Genomic DNA, 23816 nt, shown 5'->3' on the forward strand with positions numbered 1-23816 from the left:
AAAGTCGTTTGGCTGCACAACTTTTGAACAGCCTCTAATTAGCTTCGTCTTCACTTGACAACCGAGAGAGGCCGAGGAGGAGCAAGAAAGAGTAAATGATGAGAGAGGGAAAGGGGAGGAGGAGGAGGAGAGTGCAAGTGGGAGGGAGAGATGTTTTGTTTGGGGGGGCCCTGCTTGTTTCAGTTTGCAGTGATCGCTCATCCAGGAGCCTGCTCCACTCAGGGATATTTGGATTTCCCAGTCTGGATGCTGTAGCCCGGCGTCCGGCTCACTCTTGACTTCCTCTGTCCCTGATCCTCGGCGGCTGTGTGCGCGTGTGTGTGAGGACGCTGCGTGTCTGACATTCAGACATGGGCCCCTCGGTGCTCTCTAGGATTACCTCGTGCCTCGCCATCGTCGCCTTGGCTCAGGTGATTGCAGTGACCTGCCAAGAAGATAGCAAGAAAGGTGAGTGACGGCCACCCCAAAATATGACCTCTCCTCCTGTCCTCTGATTGGCTCTGTCTCTTTGTTGATACCTGATATGTTTAGGTACTGACAGGTTCATGCAGGTTCTATTTTTGTATTTGTCTATTATATTATTATTATATTTTTGTCTGTTTTACGTTTGACCGTTTGTTGTATTTGCAGGATTCATGTTTGAGCTGCCGAGTCTTGTAAACACATTTACTTTGCCACATGTTTTTGTACACTCCTGTTTGTTTTTCCCATTATATCCCCAGGCTTACGATTCCTTCTTCTTCTTCTTCTCCTTAAAAAAAAGAAAAAAGGATGCGGTCTGGGAAGTTTTTCTTCTCCTGCGAAATGTTTTATATTTATAAGCCGCAGCTCGGCCTCCCCACACTGGCCTTGTGGTTCAGGAAGGTTAAAATCACACCCACGACCTCAAGCAGAAAAAAGGCTTACTATGCCTTAGTGAGACACAATTTGCACTGATCATGAACCTGCTGAAAGCGGAGTGATGATGAGGAAGTGTGTTCTCGTTGTGTGGACACAATACATCTGGCCAAAGAGGTACTAAATCAGAAATATTAAAGGTGACAAATAAATTGGACGCTAGGGATGCTCACCCCTGACATTGAGGCTGTGTCATGTCGTTGACACAGAATCTCCATTTCAAAATGATTTCTCAAAATGCGGAGATGTGGCCGTTCCCTTTTTTGTGCACTTCTTCTAAAATAAAACGTCCCAGTGGATGTGGGTCAAAAATATCTTCACCCCCACCCCCCCATGCACGCTGCAGTGCACACTAAAGAGTGCACACGGCTGGCCCGGGCTATTTCAGTGCGAATGAAGGGGTTTGCGAGCGCCGTGGCTATAATGATGTGGCCTCATGGATGGGATGGACGAAAGCAGGCCACTAATTTTGGTCAGACTTCGGGGCCAGAGGCAGACGGGACACACCCATGCGAGTGAGGGAGAAAGGAGAGAGGAGGGAGCTTTGCTCGCTTTCATCACGTCCGCCGAGGCTGTGACAGGGAAAAAGAAAAGTATGACTTATGGATGTTCGCCTACATCTGACATGGGCGGCCATCTTGACATGCAGCAAGCTGTGGACTGACAGGACACAATTCCGCCTCAAACAATAACAACGTTATTATAGGACAATGGCGACCAAATCTTATTTTTAACAAAGGAGGATTTACCCAATGTCCAATTTGATCTTATGTTGAGCAGGGCTGCAAAGAGTTTAGACGCTGCCTCAATACCGACTCGCCAGATAAAACAAAGGGGAAAGGCTAGCCTGGTATTTACCTGAGAGCAACTAATGAAATTGTAAAGAAAAACAACAGCGTTAATCCCAAAAATACTCTTTTAATGGAGTTCTAGATAGATAGATGGATATAACAACTTTGTATTACTGAAATATGTTTTTTTTTTCTTCTTTACTATTCCTGTGAATTATTTTAGACTTTATAATCCCAGTTTAGGACCAACATGATGAGTCTATTTAGGCCACAACCTACATGCTGCTGCTGTGAAGGGAATTAAAACCATTCGGCTCTCCAAGATCATGTCTTGGTTTGTGTGTTAAGAGTTGGAATAACATCATCAGGTTTTGAGTTTATGTGTATAGCACCGGCTTTAAGGCAAATAAGATGTTAACATGCGTCACTGGAATTTTCTTGTTCACTATTGAATTAGACTCCTGCGGCCTTGATGATTGTAATCACTTCGAGTGGTTTCATTTGGTGGGTTTTGCTAAGCAGGAAAAAGGAGTTAAAAAAAGTCCTCGCCCTCGACAGGAGTATTAAAAGAGTATTTAAATAACAAACATTTTTCAAAAATGGGAATGAAGTCGCAGAGTAAATTTCCCTTCAAATGGGGAACTGCGATCAATTAAGAGAAACACACTGTAGGAGAAGCAAAATGAAAATCACCTTAACCACTTACTTAAGGTATAGTTTAAACGTTTAAAGTTTAAGTTGCCCTTAAAAAGATGAAAATAAAATACATAAAATAAAAAGAGCACACAGTAAGTCGTGGAAATCTAAGCCATAATTATTAAAAACTAAAGCCAACTGTCTAAAAATATATCAAGTTTTTTGGGGGGGGCGGGGGGGTTACAACTTTTCTAAATGTCTACAGAAGCCAAAGTGCAATTCATCAAAATGCCCTTTTCTTCCGGGTAAAAGGTTGAATATTCAGAAAGGAGGCAGACGCCGAGCAATATAAAACCAGTAAACCACTGAATAAACCTGCAGCTTGACACGTGCTGCCGCCTGCATGCCAGCCAGCTGCCCCTCGGGGTGAAGCAGGTCTTTCGTAGCAGGAGGGTATTCTCCGGGCGGGTGTGGCACCTCCGCGCTCTCCCAAGATACAGGCAGAGCCACAAATTCTATATGCCGAGCCCAAACGTATAATAGAGCCACTGCGGTTTCTCCCTGAAATAACTTTTGAGTTTTTGAAATGCAGCCTGCTCTCGCCGGGAGAGGCTCCACCACATAATTAGTACTTTGGGACGTCACTTAAAACTCCCTGGATTGAAAAATATGCGCACAGAGCCTGCAGCAGGTGGCCATATGTCTTCTCTGGCCTTCGTTTTCTTTCTTTAGTTTTGCTCCTTTCCCTGATGGTTTTTCTTTCTTTGGGACAAAAGAGGGTTCAGGATTTTGATCCTCGGCCTGCGGGACACAGATGGCGCAAAGAAATCACCCATCATCACATATAATCTTATTTGCTGCCAATACGGAGTGATGATTTAACTCCCTCACAATTTTGTTTCCCCCTGTGTCTGAAATGTGTCCCAGTAGACAATATGACAGGGCACAAGTTTTTTGCAGAAAATCATGAAAATTCACTCTGCTGGCTGATTTATCTCTTGTCGTCATCAAAAATATTAAGGGCTTAATTTACTAATCTAATATCAAATTTTCAGTATCCAAACCTTCCAGAAGCCTGAGACATCTTTTTTTTTTTTTTTAAATAACTTAATTCCTGGATGTGCTTGATTATAGGACATACCTTTTGATCAATGTAATTTCTGTGATGTGATGATAACATGAAAACTAAAGGTCTCAGCGCGTTTTATGTTTACAGTAGGAGCCGTGGGAGAGACAGAAATTATTGCATAATTCCACATTTATGGGTAAGTTCACAGCCAGGGGGCTACGGAGTCCAGCCACAGTCTAGTCACTGCCTTGCTCAAGGGCAATTTGCCTGTAAATGTTTGTCTCGACACCTGACTCTCGTGTGGCACGTGTGAGTCTCCGTTTTGGAACCACATCAGTGGTTTTAAATCAGTATGCTCTCATTTTATCTCCTGAGGGGAAATTTGTTGCAGACATCTGCTTTCTTTTTTTAAATTCTAAATGATTGAGCTAAAATGCTGCAACAGCACATCAGTTGATTCACTGCACGCAGGTGGCTCACGTCTCCAAAACCTCAGAAGCATGGCAGGTGAACTGTCGGTTAGAAAAGACTCATTAATTTAGTGAAGGGATCATAAATTCTCACTATTTCATGATGTTGAATGTTGAGTTCAAAGACTTTTCTTGTTGACTTTTGTGTCTTCTAAAATGTTTATGCTTAAATACAAGAAAGAAATATAGATATGATAGTTAGACAGCCACCCAACCAATCAAAGAAATTTAATGGCATTTTAAAGTTCGACCTTGTGAACTGTAACATGCGGTGATGCTGACAGTGGCTCTGCGTGTGACATATGATGCATTTTTAATACGTCGATGTACCAATAACAGTTCATGCAAAGTGGCTTGTTATAGTAGCACGTTAGGGGAGGAGCTGACTGCGAAGGCCGAAATCTAACCTTCGTCGGTGGCTTGGTAGCAGCTGCACTCACCATCACCATCATCACTGTATCACTGAGGTGTCACTGATATTATTTACTTATTTACTTTTTCCTCAATGCACTGCACAACTGCCAGCTGATATCTCATTGACACAAGCAGAGGCTATGTGTGACACAGTGTTTGATTGATGTTAGCATTCTACCTGCTTATGTTTATTTTTATTACTTATCAATGGATGCAGCCTACTGTTCGAAAGTGCAAAATACATTGGGCTGCATCCACTGGTCCTTTTATTTTGGGTGTTTTAATATTTCATGGGTGTCAATATCGTGTTATAAAGATTTTATCCTTAGTTTCATGACAATTTATACTCCCTGAGACATTTGCCCAGTGAGGGAGTGTTTCAAAGTGAAGCATACTTGCACAAGTGCATGGAGATCATCCTCTATACTCTATAGGAGTTCACTGCTGCTCTGCCCGACTCAGACAGCTGCGCAGAGAACGGAACGGTCTACTCCAACAATCAGATATGGAGCCCGGAGCCGTGTCGGACCTGCGTTTGCGACCTGGGCACCGTGGTGTGCGAGGACGAGGTGTGCGAGGAGCTCAGTGGCTGCCCGGCGGCTGTGACCCCCGAGGGCCAGTGTTGCCTGGCATGCGCCACCGCGGCGGCGACGCCTCACGGTGCAGAAACACAGGACGCAGGTAAATGGGGCGTTGCAACTGCTGTTGGGCCTTCATTCCCTCTCCTGCAGGGAACACTGCTGGTGAGAATCAGAGAGGGATTAGATTAACATACATCCTGTTCAGGTCCTGTTGAGTTCACCTGGATGCAGTTTAAACATGAGTGAAACAAAAGTACAGTTTAAATGCGGCACGCTGAGTGATTATGGTTTCAAAGTAGAATCCTTGCACTAAATATATACTATATTATATATACTATAAATATATATTGATATCTCTGACGTTAACAGCCCTTGTGCATCGTTTTTTTTGGTCTTCGTCTGAGCCAGAAACATAATTTCTTCCAGAGAGCTCTGCCTATAAATTTTGCCCATTTAAACAGGAAAAGGTGAGTGCTGTGTTTATCCCACACACCTCCGTCGTGTGCTCCAGTTCAGATCCCAAGAATTGGCCCTCTGCTGTGTCAAGTGTCACTTTCGCTGGTTTAGCCTCCACCGCGAGCTCAGCAGTTAAAGCTGAGGAAACCATTTCTCTGTATACTGTTTGCGGCTACGGGCCCACAGGAATCATGATTGTTTTAAACTTGTGGATTAGACTTGGTGTTCAGAGTAGACGACTTCTGTGGAAAAAACAAGAGGAACGCATCGCAGATATTTTCCTGCATCATGGGGACTGGCTCAAAGTTCAACTTCGACCTTTTCCCAGTTACAGCAAACAAAAGACTGCAGCTCATGTTTACATTGTGGTATACAGGGAGCAGTTTTTTCCTGGTTTGATGCATGCCGTAGGTAGTGCAATATAGCTGAGTCATGGTCCAAAACCCCATAATGATGCACAATGATGACTTCACCATCACTGCTAAGTGAGACAGGGAATCAGCCACTGGTACTGAAGCGGTTGCCGTTCTGTTTCACGAAGATGCCTGCGCAGAAAACGGCAGGACCTACTCCAACAATCAGATATGGAGCCCGGAGCCGTGTCGAGTGTGCATATGCGACACGGGGACAGTGGTGTGCGAGGAAGTGGTGTGCGAAGAGCTTGGGGACTGCCGGGCAACCGAGGCCCCCGAGGGCGAATGTTGCCCCGTGTGCTCGAGAGCCGCCGCACCGCCTCCTCCCAGCACGGACGATAAAAGCGGTAATAAATATTTAAGAACCGTTTTAAAACCTGACATTTGGAAGAGGAGATTTGAATGTGGGTCTGTGTTCCACAAACACATTCCACATTTACAAATCTACCTCTAGGGCTATTTATGTGGATGTGGTTTTCTTCTCGCATGGTCTCAACTCTTAGGCCCCTCGTTTGTCCTGGCAAATGAAAATGACGTCACTCCCCTTTCCCTTTTCTTTGTGTTTCTTGTTTTTCAAAAAGCAAAAAAAACTATATTCCACAACCGAAACTCCGTCAACTTCTTCACAGTTTTTTGTTTGTAGTTTTCATTCATTCAACCTTTCATTCCTTTTCTTTGGTGTTGTCAGAAACGGGGATGACATAAGAGAACTGTGACATTACTTTCAGTCAGTACGATGCATAAGAATGATAAAAGTTGGTGAATGACGTTGTAATTATTCGGCAACCTTGAGCAACTCTTAGCCACAAATAGGCTGATTGGAGCAATTTTGTTTGAGAAGTTATTCGGCAACACTGTGTTGTTGTCACGACAATATATTCAACATTGTTCGAGACATTTTACTGGAGACAAAATGTGAACCTGCAAGAGAGGAAATGTCGCAAGTTAACACGAAACCACGGTAACCATGAATGTGTAGACCAAATCTCATGGTGGTCCATCGAAAAGTTGCTGGGTGGTCAAAAATCGAATATAGATGGAACAAATATTGTTGACCTCCTAGTGCCATGCTGCTAACATGGCTGAAAAAACAGATAGCAGAAAGCTACTATAGCCGATAAATCACAGTTAGTTACACACAGACTGCATCAGTTGACGAACAACAACCCTCGCTGATGCCCGCTGCTGTTCTTTTTCCATCAAGATTCCTGCACAGAGGACGGCAAAGTCTACTCCAACAACCAGATATGGTACCCGGACCCGTGTGGGGTCTGTATATGTGATATGGGTACAGTGGTTTGTGAGGACGTGGTGTGCGAGGATGTAGGTGACTGCGAGGCCACAGAAGTCCCAGAGGGCGCGTGTTGCCCTGTGTGCGCAGCCGCAGCACGGCGCCCGAACACAGCAGACGCTGAAACGGGTAAAAGTGAACATCCCAGGCCTGTTTTGTTACCTGCACATCTCCTGTGGCGACCTTTCCCACGACCCTCGGCAGTCGGAAAATATTCCCATCTGTGTCAGGACTGCTGTTCATCATCTGTTCCAGCCTGAATCCCTCCTCTTCAGGCTCCATGCTGTGCACGCCGCCTGAAAATGTTTTGAAAATCTCTGATTATGCCCTTAGTTTCCCTTTAACTTTGCAAAGGAATACATTGATAATTTTGTTTTCTTTCGTTTTTTGCCAGATAAGCTCACTTCTCAACCAACTTCTGTGCAGCAAAAACATTGGTAGCAACTTGACTTAGAGCCATTTCAGTTTTGATAAAAATAGAGAGAGAGCTGCTACCAGATTTGTTGTAACAGAAATTGAGTTGAGCAAGTAACTTATGGACTATCTAAGGTGTATTCCTCTGGGAAATTGTACCACCTTCGCCATATGTTGTGTCATATTGTTCTTTGAACTCTTAATGCCATTTTGATTATGGTTATTTCCACTTTGCACATTTCTGTGAGTTGCTACCCTGTGTTGGAGTTAAAATGTCCTTTTTCTTTTAAATGGTGCACTGTTTAGAAAGTCCCTATGTGTAGGATTTTAAAATTTTACTTTGGCGCCCCCCAATGGCCAGATAAAAAAGTTATTCATGCTATTACACTTGTCTAAACACTTACATACAAACATAATCTTCTGTTTTTCAGAGTAATTTACCAGGTGCTAAAGTTAGAAAAAAAAAGTCTACACATAGGGGCTTTAAAAAAACAGAATTACTTTCCCATTGTTTGTTGCAAACATAATTGTTAAGCATGTTGGTGTATGCCATTAGAATTTAAGATCTTGTATTTACATAGAAAACTTTTACATTCGGTGAAACGTGCTTCCATGCCAAGGGTTAGAAGACGAGACTATGATGCCAAATATGAAGGTTCCCCCTGGTAACAGTTAGCGGGTGGGCTGCTCGGTGGCGTAGTGGTTAGCACCCTCGTCACAGCAAGAAGGTTCTGGGTTCAAATCCCGGTTCAAGCCAACCAGGGCCTTTCTGTGTGGAGTTTGCATGTACTCCCTGTGTATGCGTGGGTTCTCTCTGGGTTTTCCGGCTTCCTCCCACAGTCCAAAGACATGCAGAATGGGTTAGATAAATTGGAGACTCTAAATTGATCGTGTGAATGTGAGAGTGAATAGTTGTCCGTCTCTGTATGTGGCCCTGCGATAGGCTGGGGACCTGTCCAGGGGTGTCTCGCCCATTGTCATCTGGGATTGGCTCCAGATGACATTGGCTCCTCAAATGGATAAAGTGATAGACGATGGATGGATGGAACAGTTACCTGACCTTAACATAAACAGCTAACAGCTAATAGCTGTTTAACAGCAGAAACAGCTAATCCACAATCCAGAGCCAGAGATAATAAAACAAGTTTAGTATGATTGTCCATTAGATGTTGTATAATGTTTGGACATTACCTGGCTAGCTGTGTCCCCCTGTTTCTCGTCGTATCAGGCTCCCTGGTAGCTTCATATTTAGTGCACATTTGAAGTTCTTCAATTTCTATTCAACAACCACCCCAGACACTAATTTCTGTTATTTCCTGTTTCGCAAAAGACACCTGCACGGAAAATGGAAAAGTCTACGCCAACGACGACATGTGGAACCCGGAGCCGTGTCGGATCTGCGTGTGCGACGCGGGGACTGCCGTGTGCGAGGACGTGGTGTGCGAGGACCTCGGCGACTGCCGGGAAGCGGTGACCCCGGACGGCGAGTGCTGCCCCGTGTGCGTGACAGCGGCCTCGACGTCGACGCCCGGCACAGGCCCCACCGCAGGTAAATATTGACCACCCACTTTCACCACTTTGTCCAGAGCTCAGATTGTAGCACTGCTTTTTAAAATGCCCCACCTGTCTTTGTGCTGCAGCTGCAGATGAGAACAAAGGGGAGAGCTGTGCGGTCGACGGGCAAGTTTACGGCCACGACGACATCTGGAAACCAGAGCCCTGTCGCGTGTGCGTCTGCGACAATGGTGTCGCTGTCTGCGACGAGGTGCAGTGTGAAACCGTGCCCAACTGCGACAAGGTCGTCACACCCGAGGGCGAGTGCTGCCCTGTGTGCAGCACCTACGCCAGCGCTAGCAGGATGATTGGTGAGAAAATTTGTCATTTTAGTGCTAGACAATTTTATCTGAATCAGAAACGAGAACATTACTTGGTCACTATAGTTTGTAGCATTTGCTAATTTTTTGCACCTGCAACCACGCCCAACAGTGATGTCATGCTGTACCGACGCACCTTGAAGTACATATTTGCATCATGTCACTAAACGATTGAAAGCGAGTGTCTTTTGTCAATGCAATCTTCAATCTTCTTCAGGTTCAATGGTATGATATCGTGTGAATGTGACATTATGAAATCAATATTATAACAAAGGGTAATGAGAACCGGGAGATAACACGGCAGACATCTCTGAACAAAACCGATGAACTTAAATGCACCAGGAAATCAAGGCTGATTGGATGCAGGTGAGACTCATTAGCAACAGGTGGAGACAATCACAGGGGCTGGGGTTCGACACAAGATAGGTCAAGTGACAAAAACAAGACAAGGGGGAAAAGGAAGTGAAGAGAAACAAGGAAAGTGACTTCAAAATAAAACAGGAAATAACAAACTCAAGATAAAATCAAACACGGGATAACAAAGGGTAACTTAACTGAACTGAAACAGAGGAAGGTAAATGATTATAATGTATAAGCTAACTTTCTTTTTTTCTCTTTTCCCCAAGAAATCATGGGCTTCAAGGTAAGTCACAAATCCTTTGTAACATGAATTGTTTTAAACAAATTCATTAATGATTTAAAAATGCTGCTGTTCTTTTTAATAAAACAATTAAATAAAAGGGTAAATGCTTTGTGTTTTAGGGACAGAAAGGTGAACCAGGTGATATTCCATATGTAAGTAATCTCAACACAGTGCATGGTCTGTTTTTATGGTTCTTGTTTTTAATTGCAGCGCCCTATTAATAAATAGGCAAGTTTGTAAAAACATTTTTTTTTCTTTTAGGTGGTCGGGCTCCCTGGACCTCAAGGACCCTCGGTGGGTTTATACTGCTTTTACTCTCACTACTGTTTTTTTGGTTTATTCTTACATGTTCCAGTGTGTATATTTTGATCATGTATAATATATAAGAGTGTAATAAAGTGCATCACAAGATCTATAACAGGAGACTTTTCAGGGCGAGCTCCGTTATGGTGAGCTCAGTGCACTCGCTTTGACAATTAGAGGGCATTAAAACATCACCATTTTTTTTTTACCTTTATTAGACTTTATCGTTTATGGTTACGGGAAACTTGTCTGTTCATCGTTCACATAGAGAAATTAAAGATGTTCATGTAATCTAATAATGAACAGGATGTTCATTAAGGATTTGTGTTGAAGAACTAGTTTTGCTTGTTAGCATGGCCTAATGTGTTTTCTGTGAACGTTACTGCATGCCTTTTTGTATATCTTATATTATTTCACGTACTTATTTGTTTTTTTTCGGTCAGGGTCCTCCGGGAAGTCAGGGTCGCGCCGGACCAAGAGGCTTTAAAGGCAGACGGGTAAGTCTGAGATCAATACCTCTTTCTCTTTTTTCAGACATTAACTGTTCACATGTCCAAGTGGACAAACAATGTAACGATATATTTCAACGAAACCTGCAGGGATTCGCGGGGCCTCAAGGATTTGACGGAGAGCCCGGTGTGCCAGGAAATCCTGGCGAACCAGGAGCCCCAGGCCATCCCTCCCACCCTGGGGTGAGTTTCTCTCAGAGTTGGTGGTTTGCTCGTCGCTTGTGTTGCATCACTGCAGTGTGATGTAATGCAACCACTCCCATAGGATTGATTTGAACGTTTAATTTTTGGAATGAATTTCTCTCAAAAGGGCAACCTCGTGACACATATGGCCTCAGGTTTCAGTGAGAAGGCTGGTATGGCTGGGATGTTGACAGGATCGAGGGTGAGTGTTGCGCGATCATGAAAGAAAAAATAATAATATAATATATTTCATGTCATACATTTTATAGTGTGCGGTTCAAACTACAGTGTGTGAAATGCTGTTGTTTCAGGGTGAAGCAGGACCACGAGGACCTCCAGGTTCTACTGGAGTACCGGTAAGTTCTGGTCCAAGAAACGCCTTCAAATGACCATATTTATTCGTTTTTCTTTGACTGATTTGACTCATGTCATTTTTTTTTTTCTTTCTAAGTCGCTATATCCTTTATCTCCTCCATTCTTGTTCAGGGTCCCAGTGGTGGCCAGGGACTCCCAGGAGATGCTGGAGAGCCAGGACCAATGGTGGGAAATTCTGCTTTCCTCATCTTTTACATTTTACACACAAAACTTCCCTCTCATTTCGGTGTTGTTGAAGTTGAGTTTGAATTTGAACGTGTCTGTCCGCAGGGTGAGCCGGGTCATCGAGGACCAGAAGGTCCAGCAGGAAAACCCGGAGCTGACGTGAGTCAAATAAACATGACCCTGGACGTCCATATGAATCTCTTTTTGTTCTGCTTTTTATTTTTCACCTTGCCCTTTTTGACATTTGTATCAACAGCTTCATTACTATTAGCATTGATTAGCATTTGCACGTAATGTCACATAAGCTATTATTGCTAATACTTTTTTCATTGTCAATTGATTGTGATTGCTAGCATCATAATCATCGACTTTGTTTACTACTATTTCCATTTATCTGCTCAGGGAGAACCTGGTGCTGCAGGTACTACAGGAGAACCAGGATATCCAGGATCTATGGTAATCAGTCGTCTGCTAGCGCTCAATTTATTAAATGAATTATAACCTTATTAATCCAAACCCAATGTTATTATTAATCAAGCCCTGATGAAACAAAAGGGGCATCTGTTTAATTTCCATATGATGTAAAAATCTAGTGTGTGGGACGGACCTGGATGAATCCAGTGACCCAAAGCGGCTCATAAAAAACTTTCAAAAGACAAAACAAATCCAGATGATGTGCCAGAATCAAAGATATGAGTACAGATATATAACAAGAAGGGGTGTAAGATGGGATACAATTTGATGTTTTCTGTAGGGTGCAAGAGGATTCCCAGGACTCCCAGGTCTTCCAGGACTGAAAGGTCACAAGGTGAGTCATGCAGCTGAAGTCATAAGTCACCAGTGGGCCGGCACTTTTCTCATTCATTGAGTGGTATTAAGAATGTTGATCTTTTTCTGAATTTAAACAGGGAAATGCCGGCCTTCTCGGGTCAAGAGGCGAGTCTGGAGCAGTTGGGACGAAGGTACGAACTCGTCACCTCATCCTGTACAGCTCAGATTCTTACTATTAATATATTATATTATATTAGCATTAAAAACTGTTTTTGACTGCAAAGAACGGAATCCACATCAAATATAGCATCACACTTTGTGATATAACACCAAAGTGTTTAACGGTGGATGTCTCAAACCTGCGTTGTGTCTGTGTCTTTGTGTTTCTTCAGGGTACATCTGGTACTCCCGGTGCCATGGGTGCTCCTGGTCCACTGGTAGGTAACACACACACACACACACACTCACACAAACACACACACACACACACACACACACACACACACAGTAAAAAGATAATCTGAGTATTTGGTACGGAGTCAGTTTTCAGCCATGCAGATACTGAGCTGAGTCTTCTGTTTCAGGGGCCAGCGGGTCTGCAGGGAGAACGAGGCCGAGTCGGCCCAACTGGGCCTATTGTAAGAAAATAAAAGCATCCTTTAAAAACAAAAAGAATTTGTAATGAAAAATTATGTTGCAGGGTTAAAACAGTTTCTTTCTCTTATTCTTTAAGGGAAAACGTGGTGCATCCGGCGACGTCGGCAAACCAGGTCCTCTGGTAAGGACTAATACGTATGGTGTAAATTAATGAATGAATTGCAAATGAATGGAATTTTAGTGTAACTCCCAATATGCAACTCAGAGAAATAAAATATAACCTCTCGCTTTGCTACAGCGAACCCCCGTCAAAGCACCAGTTACATCTTTTATTCAAGATTATTTTTCTCTGCAGGTGTTTCAGCATCAAAATGAAAAACACCCTGAAACTGCCTTTAACATCAAATGATAACACAATGAAACTGAAACTGAGGATCTGGGCTATAACCTGATTTTTTTTTTGTAATATTATATTGTATGAATTTTTCTCTAATTACAGGGTCCACTGGGAATCCCCGGAGTAGCAGGATTTCCCGGTAACCCAGGAATGAAGGTGAGATTGTTTTTACCGTCCGGTGTCATGAACAGTAGTTGACAGTCATGTGACATTTAAAAGAAAATAGGTGTAACATGAGTCCATTGTTATTTACTTCACTAAAAAAAAACTTTTATAGTGGCCCCAGGAGACATTCCACCCATCAACACAGGGAAAGAAAAAGGACATTGGTCGATTGAAATCATTTTAAAATTAGTAATTTTTACTTGACAAATGATCCAGGACAAATTCAAGATTTTTGAATTCAAAAACGAACCCATGAAGTCGTCCAGAAGTCCTTGAATTCGTCTTGTGTTGTTCGGTGCAGGGTGAAGCGGGACCGACCGGGGTGAGAGGAAGTCAAGGACAGCAGGGACCCAGAGGGGACGCTGGGCATGGAGGACCACCCGGACCAACGGGACAGCAGGTGTGTTATAATTAAATTCATCATTATCATCATTCGTAAAACGTGGAAGATCAAATTTGAAGTGTTATCATTTGTACTCAATATCTTGTTTTCTAACAGGGTGCAGAAGGAACTGATGGAGCTCCTGGCTCTCGTGGCCAAACAGTAAGTGTAACGGCACATGGATATTAAAAGCTTCATTCGTGTATTAATCTGCTGATCTGTGGCCTTTCATTTAGACAAAATTGGACATTTTTCTTTCTTTGCGACTCAGCCAACCTTTTTAATAGATAAAATAAAATAAGGCCGAATTTACAGGAATGATTTTATCCTCTTAATTACTTTTTGATGAATGTCCAAGAATATGTGATACAGCAGATTCAGCTTCAGTTGTCTTTTGAATTCTTCTTATTCTAATAAAATCTTGAACTTCCCCTTCCCCAGGGTCTGGCAGGTGTTCAGGGTCCGGCGGGTTTGCTGGGCCCAGCCGGTCCCCCCGGCCCCCAGGGAACTACAGGAACAGAAGGGCCAAAGGGCCAATTGGTATGAGCTCTCATTTCATTGGTACATAATTACTAGTGGGTATGAAATAATTTTTTTTCGTAGATTTCCACCCCTCTGTTTTTCTTTTTTCCCAGGGTGATGGCGGCATGCCTGGATTCAAAGGAGAAGCTGGACACAAGGGGGAAAGAGTAAATAAAAATGAGTACAGTTGTATAGTTTTGGTGTTGTGTTAGTTAACTGACAGATTGTTTGACGACTTTGTCGGGAGACTGCTCGAGTGATTCACTGGTTGTTGTGTTCTGTATGATGTCAGGGTGACCACGGTGCCCCAGGTCCACTAGGCCCCATGGGAGATGATGGGAAACGTGGACCACGAGGTGATGCCGGATCCATCGGCCCCCAAGGACCTCCAGGGGAGGCAGTGAGTTAAATTTTACCTCATCATTATAAAAGTGTTTTCAGGTTTTATGATCTCAGGGTCTGTGAATTTTTTTTTAGGAAACTGAGAATTTTCCTTCATTTGTTTTAGGGAACTCCAGGAAATAGGGGTTTCCCAGGTGCGGATGGTTTGCCAGGGCAAAAGGTGAGTTGACTTCACATCAAAATACATATAGCAGAATGTAGATACTCTTCTTGGTTATGATAAATGATGACTTGACTGTTTCTTTGAGTGTTGGTGATTTGACTCAACAGGGAGCCCAGGGTGAAAGAGGGCTGCTAGGGTCAACCGGCGCCAAAGGTTTGGTGGGAGATCTGGGACGCAGCGGAGAGCCGGGTTTAACAGGAGCGCGGGTAAATATCCAATATTGTCTGTTATTATTATGAAGTAAATCACACCCAGTTGCAATATTTTTATACAATAACAAACTTCCCATGTGCCCTGAAAGACAGAAAGTCGTGTAATGCATAATGCTAAGTATCAGGGATACTGTTTACCATTTATAGATTTAATGAATATTTATAGACTATTTACTAAGTGACTTTAGAGAGAGGTATCTAAGGCTGTTCCGTTAACAATGCATCTTATTTTCTGTCTTGATTCTCAGGGTCTGACTGGACTTATCGGCGCTCAGGGAGCAGAGGGAAAACAAGGACCCATGGTACGCAACTGGTCAACATTTCATCAACCTCTCATAGCATACCAACACAACTACATAACAATGCATTCTTTCCTCAAGCCTAGAGTACAGCATTTTTTGTGGTATATTTGTTGCATGGTGGCATGAATCGAATTTTCTTTCTGTCATTCTAGGGCTCAGCAGGAGAGGATGGCAAACAAGGCCCAGCCGGTTCTACTGGAAACAGAGGAGCTGCTGGCCCCATGGGCCTGCCCGGACCCAAAGGCTTTGCTGTAAGTATGAATGTGTTTGAGATTACCCGACAAATATTGTATTTTTAGGCGCCTGTGATGAGCAAATAGAACAACATTACTGTGTATGGAGTCAGAAGAGGGAGAGTGCTACCATTGCCTGTTTGGCTGCAAATGTACTTACAGAGATGTATAACCAATGTAAAACAGACTTATGTGCAATATCTAATGACGGTAATGTATGAACTACTGGGTAGCACAGCAAATGCTGACTTCTGTGTTTTGTTCCCCTTTGTTTTCAGGGTGATGCTGGGAAGGTCGGAGAGGCTGGAAGTTCTGGACCCCCAGGTCAAAAGGTAACTGTCTTTATGAATAAAATATAATCTGTGATTCTTACTGGGGCTTCGTTCACTTCATCAATGTGCAAATGTACTTAGAAACGCTTTACTGTTTTCTAGGGACTGAATGGAAAAGACGGAGAAGAAGGCGCAGCTGGACCAGCCGGCCCGGCCGTAAGGGTCCCACTTTGTTGAGGAAAATTATCGATTATTCAATAACATAATGTTTTAGGTAATATTTTCGCATTTGCTTTTTCCAGGGTCCTGCAGGGAAACGAGGAGAGCACGGACCACAGGGACTTCACGGTTTCCAGGTAACCTGCATCCTGTATTATAAAATTATAAACTTTGAGATTAGCACTGGAGTCTGGTGGGTGTTTTTTTATTACATGAATGTATTATTTTTCACACATGTTTAATTCACGTGGTTGGTATTCTTCAGGGTTTGCCCGGAATGCCAGGCCCACCTGGAGAGTCAGGAAAACCAGGCAATGAGGTACGATAAGATAACACACCAAGAAAATTCAGTTCAAGCTAAATTTCTTGGATTTTTGTTTTAACCATTGAATTTAATTGAACCCGTACAATGGTGTCTTATTGCATTGAGTATAATGTTTTTGTTTTTTTCCAGGGTCTTGCTGGAGAGGCTGGGACTGGCGGCGGTACTGGTCCACGGGTAGGTCCATAATTTCTCTTCCACCATATAAAGGGTGTAAAAGTACATTGCATTTCGTCTTTTAGAGCAGTGAGACGTTGCACTAAAATATTTTTATTTACTGGTTGTCCTCGTAGGGAGAAAGAGGCCCCCCAGGAGAAAGAGGAGAGATCGGACCCAATGGGCTGCAGGGACCCAAAGGTGGTGCAGGTGGACCAGGAACAGATGGGCCAAAGGTATTACAACCAAAACAAAACCAAAAACTGACAATGAAATGTGAAGCAGCAAGATTCAAACCCTGCATCCTTTTTGAAATGCTGCATGTAAATCTGTCACACTTTCTTGTGTATTTTAGGGTAGTGCAGGTCCAACGGGTGGTGTTGGTGAGCCAGGGGGTCCAGGACTTCAGGGGATGCCAGGGGAGAGGGGCATTTCTGGACCTTCGGGCCCAAAAGGAGATGGTGTAAGTTACAGATCGAGAACAGATTGTCTGAAACTGAGGCAACAAAAACACCTGTCCCTAGACGCTTGATACATCAAGAGAGAGCGAGTTAATTGGGCATTGATGCCAAAAGTTATTTTGCATAATATCTAGCATGAGAGAAATGTCTTCAGCTTGTCAAAACGGAATGAATCCGAGCTGCTGATTTCTTCCGACAGGGTTCTGTTGGAGAGAAAGGACTCGAGGGTCAAGCGGGAGCTGATGGTGCACGGGTGAGTCGTGGTCAGGACACAGTCAGGACATCAGTACTGCCGATCTCTCAGATGGAGAAGCTGGATACTTGTGGCAATTATTTCAGAATGAAAACATATTCACTGTCAAACCGTCACTGGTGGATAATCTCACATTAAAGTTTAAGTTTGTCTGATACAAATATATTTGAAATATATATTTTATTATTTTTATAACCAGGGACTTCCTGGTCCTGTTGGACCTGTTGGCTCCGGTGGACCCAACGGAGATAAGGTGGGTTCAAAAGCAACATTTTTAGCATATACTGCATATACATTTAGCAAATCATTTTTTGACTGAAATTCAGTAGTAGAGCTTGGGTTCTTCGACGAGCACATCAGCAATGAGTGTAAGCATCGGTTCTACAAGAACTGGTACAGGTCCAAGAAGAAGGCTTTCACAAAACAACGAGGAGAAATGAGGGGAAAGTGTAAAATATTGATGAAATTGACCACTGGAAATGTCTTTGGAAACTGTAGACTTACATTGTTAATTCCAGCTTTAAATGAAAAATCATATATATGCCATGTTTGAAGATTGTTGAATTTATTTGACTTTTCTTATCCCTCATTTCAGGGTGAAACCGGCCCACCGGGACCTGCAGGACGCCGAGGCTCAAGGGGAATCGCTGTTAGTAGAACGTATTCTTCTACAACTGACAGGAAGTTTAATATTTTTTCGAGATTAAGTGTGTATTCATATGTGATGATGATGGTATTAACAGGGTTCTACTGGTGAGCCCGGTGCAACTGGTGCTGTTGGATTCCCTGGAACTTCTGTAAGTGGGCACTAAAGACAGCACAACACATTTGCTGCACAAAGTGTCAGATATTACACATGAACTTGATCAAAACAAGATACATTTTCCGGTTTTTCTCCCATAGGGTCCCGATGGTCAACCTGGGGTCAAAGGTGAAACAGGCGAGCCAGGCCTGAAGGGAGAGGTGGGACCGTTTGGACCTCAAGGGACGGCTGGCAAACCAGGAGCACAGGTAGACAATCCCAAACATATGATGGGACTCGTGTCCAAATCCATCAGAAAAATCCAAAGAAATACGGGTTTCAAACTTTGAGAGAAATTGTCGTTAAAACATCTTGTGGGAGGAATAAAACAAACTGTTTATTTTGAAGTGATCTCATCTGAATGTGTGTGTTTGTTCTAGGGACCTGGTGGTGTGACTGGATTGAAAGGCGGCAGAGGGACACAGGGTCAAACGGTAAGCTGTTCAGAGTTTCAATTTCTTTTTTTAAAACTTTAGTTTGCTGTCTACTGTCTTGTTCCAGAGTGTTTTGTAACATGTTATGGCTAAACAATTATTAATAGTATTATGATTATGAAATACATCTTATTCGAAGTGCTTTCTACCCACAGGGCTCTCCTGGATTTCCCGGGTTGCCCGGAGGAGTTGGAACACCAGGTTCTTTTGTGAGTTGATTAGCCAGAGTAAATTAAGACAACACATAAAAAATATTTTCACCAAAGTGCATGTTCTATTTTCATTTCGTATTTTCAAAATTCTCTCTGACCCAGAGGTTGTTTTCGCGTGTTTCAGGGTGCTGTTGGGGCAGACGGGCCCATAGGTGCTCCGGGAAAGCAGGGCCCCCCTGGGATCCTGGGAGAGAATGGGGGTCAGGGACGTCAAGGAGAGGCAGGACCTGCAGGCCCACCTGGCATCCTCGGAGAGAAGGGAGACTCTGGGGAGGACGGTCCTTCGGTCAGAGAGAGCGCTTATATTCAAGTGCAGTAGCCAATAAGAGCTGTGATGATTCAAACTCCTTGTCTGCCTCTGTGTTTCTCTGTCAGGGGCCTGACGGGCCTCCGGGACCTGCTGGCGCCGCAGGACAGCGAGGAATTGTGGGTCAGCCTGGACTCAGAGGAGAGGGAGGCATGCTGGGACTGCCAGGTCCTGCTGTATGTAACCCGGCGGCCTCACTGACTACATCTTGACTTAAACCACCCATTAGTTACAATTATTTGAACTGTGTTTCTATGTCTCTCAGGGTCCACCGGGAAAGTCTGGAACCCCTGGAATACAGGGCGGCAAAGGGCCCGCTGGAGGAGTTGGGTTACCAGGAGCCACTGGGCCAAGAGGAGATGCCGGCCCGGAGGTTTGTCCAAGAGTGACTCCCAATGAGCACCACTTATTTCTTTCCTTTTTTCTAAACGTGATAAAAGAAAAATGATTTTTGCAAACCATCTTATAATATTGGCTTCAGACTTGTTTAGACTGTTTTACATTAACAACACTGTGTATCATTAGGGAGAATCCTTAGGGAAGAAGCTTATCAGGACAACATGCTTGTAAACCGTCTGTTCTGTAACACATCCCTTTCTTTACAATTCACTAATTTGCTTTTGTATATTCTCCCATTTACTACCACCATCTGTGTTGATTCAGGGTATTGCTGGAGCAGAGGGGTCACCTGGTAAAGATGGCCTAGTAGGGGAAAGGGTAAGATACATGGCGTTTGTGTGTGCAGTTTCTTTAAAATAGTGGATTGAATCCATTGGTGACACCACAAAGCAGCCGTGAAATCACTGGTGTGCATATGTGTTTCCAGGGAGACAGGGGAAATCTTGGACCAGAGGGTCTGGCTGGTGTTCCAGGGTCTCCTGGAACTGAAGGTCCGGTGGGATTCACCGGCAGTCCAGGAGAAATTGGTGAAAATGTGAGTTTCAAGTACAGAAATAAAACATGCCACATATGTTAGCCACACAACAAAGTGCAAACTCTCTGATTGTTTTGTGTTTAGGGTGCCAAAGGCTCCCCTGGACCCCAAGGACAACCTGGAGTACGGGGGAAAGTGGTAAATAATGAAATACAATTTTTCTTTTTTCCACCCTCTACAACTATTTAAAAAATCAACAATTAAAACAAATTGTGACTTTTTTTCACTGTAAACGATGGTGTTTTCCTGATGACATGTTTTAGGGTCCTCAAGGACCACAGGGAGAGAAGGGGACCCCTGGAGAGCAAGGAGAGCGGGGTCAGAAAGGACACAGAGGTTTCACTGGTCTCCACGGTCTCCCCGGCACTACCGTAAGCAAAATGTTTTATAATGGAGATACAGTCCAAAGGGGCCCACTCCCAAAATAAACTGGACTAAATTGAAATCATGCTTTGCTCTAGGGTGCTACAGGGGATCTAGGATCTACAGGTATTGTTGGACCAGCTGGGCCAAGGGTAAGTGTAGAAGTGCCTTGCTCATTGAATTTTAAAAACGGAGCTGGTAGAAATATGCATCATTTCACACTGTTCTACGACCACGTAGGGACCTCCCGGAGTGTCAGGTCCTCCCGGAAAGGAAGGAAACATTGGCCAGCCTGGACCAATGGGACCTCCCGGAAGCAGAGGATCCGGTGGAGACATCGGAGCACAGGTGACACAAGATTACATTTGCGTTTTTATTTTCAGCAAGTAGGTATGAGTGATTTAAACGCTCCCACATTGCTACAGATTGGATAAGTATCTCGACTACACCGCTGGACGTTAAGGATGTTAAACATAAAGACTGTCTGTACTTTGTCAGGGTCCACCTGGTGAAGCCGGACCTGCCGGCCGTCCAGGCCCCCCGGGACCTCCCACCGCAGCCATGGAAGACCTCATGGTCGCCCCAGAGGACTACGATGGCAACGGCGTCATGTCGGAAGCTTTGGAATTCGTCGAGGACGACGGGGCGGCTGATCGTCCTCCGCCTCCAGAGTTCAACGGGGACGAGGCCCTTCCCAATAAGAAGGAAGCCCTCCTGCGCGCCGACACCGGTGTCCACGCCACACTGAAGACCCTCAGCGGACATCTGCACAACCTGCACAGCCCTGACGGCAGCAAGATGAACCCCGCGAAAACCTGCCAGGACATCAAGCAGTGTTACCCCCAGAAAAAGAGCGGTGAGGGGCCTGCTTTTTTCTACTCTTCTTCTTCTTCCTTTTCATGAATTTTTAGACCAGTATCATATCGATATGACCTCATTTTTCTCTTGTCTCTCAATGCAGGTGAGTACTGGCTGGATCCAAATCAAGGAAGCCCAAAAGACGCCATCAGGGTTTTCTGCAATATGGAAAATGGTGAAACCTGCATCTCCGCCAATCCGGCAAACATTCCCAGCAAGGCCTGGTGGACGGAATCCAGTCCCAGCGCCAGCAAACCCGTTTGGTTTGGAGCCAACATGAACGGTGGCACCAGAGTAAGAAGCCAATAGCTCAATTTGGATATGTGCATGGGGTGTAAGCTTTGAAATGATTGTCAGGGTTGGTGCATCCCAACCATGATGTGTTTAGTAATGTGGAATCTAGAAACATGGAAATCTTTGTAATCCTGTCAATTTGGCGTCTAATTTCAGTTCGGCTACGGGAATGGAGAGGAGCAGCCCAACGCTGTGGCTGTTCAAATGAAGCTGCTGCAGCTGTTGTCCAAGGAGTCGCACCAGAACATCACCTACCACTGCAGGAACAGCGTGGCTTACAAAGACGCAAAGAGCAGCAACCTGAAGAAAGCTCTGGTCCTGCGAGGCTCTAACGGCCAGGAGCTGAGAGCGCAGGGAAACAACCGCCTCCGATACACCGTCCTCGAGGATGGCTGCTCAGTAAGTCTTTCACGAAATTCCTTAAATTTGATGGAAACTGATTGGGAGAGCCAATTAAATGCTTGAACTGGACTTTCTTTTTCCTCCAGCAATCAAATGGACAGTGGGGCAAGACAGTGATCGAGTACAGGACTCAAACTTCAGCCAGGCTGCCCGTTGTGGACTTGGCCCCCATGGACATCGGAAAGCCTGATCAGGAGTTCGGCCTGGACATTGGCCCCGTGTGCTTCTCGTAAAAAAAAAAAAGAAGCAAACACCCGACACGAGACGCAACTCAAATAGCCCTTTTTGTAGAGGAGTAACATCATCACCAGAAATTATAGTATATGGACTCCTCTTTCTGTGAGCGTACAAGTCGATCAAGGTTCTTCACACGCGACGCTGCATTTCCCGTAAGATGTCGGAGTACTGCTGTATCTGCGGACGAGAAGTGTGTGACTGGTGGGACTCCGACATAATTTATTCACCGCATAAGTAAACTTTACAATCTAGAGCGCAAGTGCTCTGTGGGGGGAAATGCATGTGGGTGTAAAAAAAAGAAGAAAAAGAAATGCTGAGGTGTTGAATAAAAGAAAGAAAGAAAGAAAGTGGAATAACATCCAGTATTAATAAATCTTAAAGAAATGTATAAAAGTTTTTAGTGGGAGGATTTTGTCGAAGAATTGATGGTTATACAGCAAAGCGTCAAACCTTCTCATTTTTAAATAGTGATGGATGTCTTTTCCAGGTACCTGGTAGGGCTAGAGTTTATAAGGCAATGACTTAAGTTAATATTGAAGAAATAAAAAAACATGCTTGAACCTAAATTATTCAGTTCTGTGCAGGACCTCATTTACTCACCCCCAACAACTTGTAAATGAAACGTGTGACTGTAAATTGCAAATTACCTGTTCATTTTTTGACTGTGGATGTGGAATAAAAAAAGTCTGTCTTTGGAATGACTGTGCTCGTCCCAACAACTGAAGTGAGGAAAAAAAGGAAAAATTAAATAAACACTTGGTTTCCCCCTAATGAGCAGCAAACGTATGCTTTTAAATGAGAATTCCAATGAACGTAGTCGCTACTCAACCCAAACCGCCTCACCACTAGAGGGAGACAACGCTTTTCCTACCGGGCATCAAATCACAGTCAACTGATTTCATCTGATGATTCAGGTGTAAACGTGTCGATCATCAGAAGGCCTGGGTTTCAAATGAAGAAGACAAATGAGCATGTGATTTATGATGAATGCCAGTTCATATGGATTTTACATCCATGGACTCTGCTGCACATTTCTTGGAATATAACCACGCAGAGGTTAGCTGATTTACAAAAAGAACACGAATGTGTAACTCAAACTCACGCTTGCGTGTCGGTGCGTCTGCATGCACATGGGCGTGTGAGCAAAGGAGATGGAAAAAACGAGAGAGAGAGAGAGAAAGAAAATAAAGACGCAGAGAGATAGAGAGAGAGAGAGAGAGAGAGAGAGAGAAGGCGCCCTTACAGGAAGAAAAGGAGCCAGAGGTCAGGCAGCACATGTTTCTGGGTCGACCCCTGAGCTCGCCGCTCGGTGAAAGACGTGACACTCTCGCTTGTTTCCTGCAGCCGCGGGCCTCGCTCCACATCTGTCCATGTGGTCATTTTTAGCCGGAGCTGCTATTTTCATGATAGAGCATGGAAAAAAAAGGGGGGAAAAATAACATGTGCAGAGAGGTAAAAGTACATACCAGCTGCTCAGTTTGGGAAAGTAACACCGAGATGAGCATAAAAAACACGTGACACAGCAGCCTCATGTTAAAGATGACTGACTGTTGTTATTGATGTTGCCCCAAGACAATTTATACACTGGAGGATCCGAAGGCAGCACAAGGTAACTAAGTGTTTTAAATGTCAGGCTTACAAATCCTAGAAGTTAATTATT

General features: G+C 44.0%; 1 protein-coding gene across 1 annotated transcript; it reads left to right on the top strand.

The window, feature by feature from the left end:
- Window positions 1–171: 171 nt before the first annotated feature.
- col5a2b (collagen, type V, alpha 2b) lies at window positions 172–22854 on the top strand. Its single transcript, XM_035632981.2, has 55 exons — window positions 172–447; window positions 8763–8981; window positions 9073–9297; window positions 9933–9949; window positions 10069–10101; window positions 10211–10243; window positions 10696–10749; window positions 10852–10944; window positions 11072–11146; window positions 11256–11300; window positions 11431–11484; window positions 11590–11643; window positions 11887–11940; window positions 12239–12292; window positions 12393–12446; window positions 12648–12692; window positions 12840–12893; window positions 12989–13033; window positions 13352–13405; window positions 13716–13814; window positions 13914–13958; window positions 14238–14336; window positions 14432–14485; window positions 14611–14718; window positions 14827–14880; window positions 14991–15089; window positions 15344–15397; window positions 15550–15648; window positions 15909–15962; window positions 16065–16118; window positions 16205–16258; window positions 16387–16440; window positions 16576–16620; window positions 16737–16835; window positions 16955–17062; window positions 17260–17313; window positions 17513–17566; window positions 17909–17962; window positions 18057–18110; window positions 18217–18324; window positions 18496–18549; window positions 18705–18758; window positions 18886–19047; window positions 19137–19244; window positions 19334–19441; window positions 19732–19785; window positions 19895–20002; window positions 20087–20140; window positions 20266–20373; window positions 20464–20517; window positions 20606–20713; window positions 20864–21221; window positions 21327–21517; window positions 21674–21916; window positions 22006–22854. The coding sequence occupies exons 1-55, from the start codon at window positions 351–353 to the stop codon at window positions 22150–22152; spliced, it is 4773 nt and encodes a 1590-aa protein (XP_035488874.2). The 5' UTR covers window positions 172–350; the 3' UTR covers window positions 22153–22854.
- The last annotated feature ends 962 nt before the right edge of the window (window positions 22855–23816 follow it).

The sequence above is a fragment of the Scophthalmus maximus genome, chromosome 1 (assembly GCF_022379125.1).
Source record: "Scophthalmus maximus strain ysfricsl-2021 chromosome 1, ASM2237912v1, whole genome shotgun sequence".
NCBI classification, from domain to species: Eukaryota; Metazoa; Chordata; class Actinopteri; order Pleuronectiformes; family Scophthalmidae; genus Scophthalmus; species Scophthalmus maximus.

Bases quoted from the DNA above. Each gene is read 5' to 3' on its own strand.
- col5a2b (XM_035632981.2), top strand. From the start codon at position 351: ATGGGCCCCTCGGTGCTCTCTAGGATTACCTCGTGCCTCGCCATCGTC. The intron at 10,244-10,695 runs GTGGGTTTATAC...TTTTTCGGTCAG, and splicing joins CTGGACCTCAAGGACCCTCG to GGTCCTCCGGGAAGTCAGGG. The intron at 19,048-19,136 runs GTCAGAGAGAGC...TTTCTCTGTCAG, and splicing joins CTGGGGAGGACGGTCCTTCG to GGGCCTGACGGGCCTCCGGG.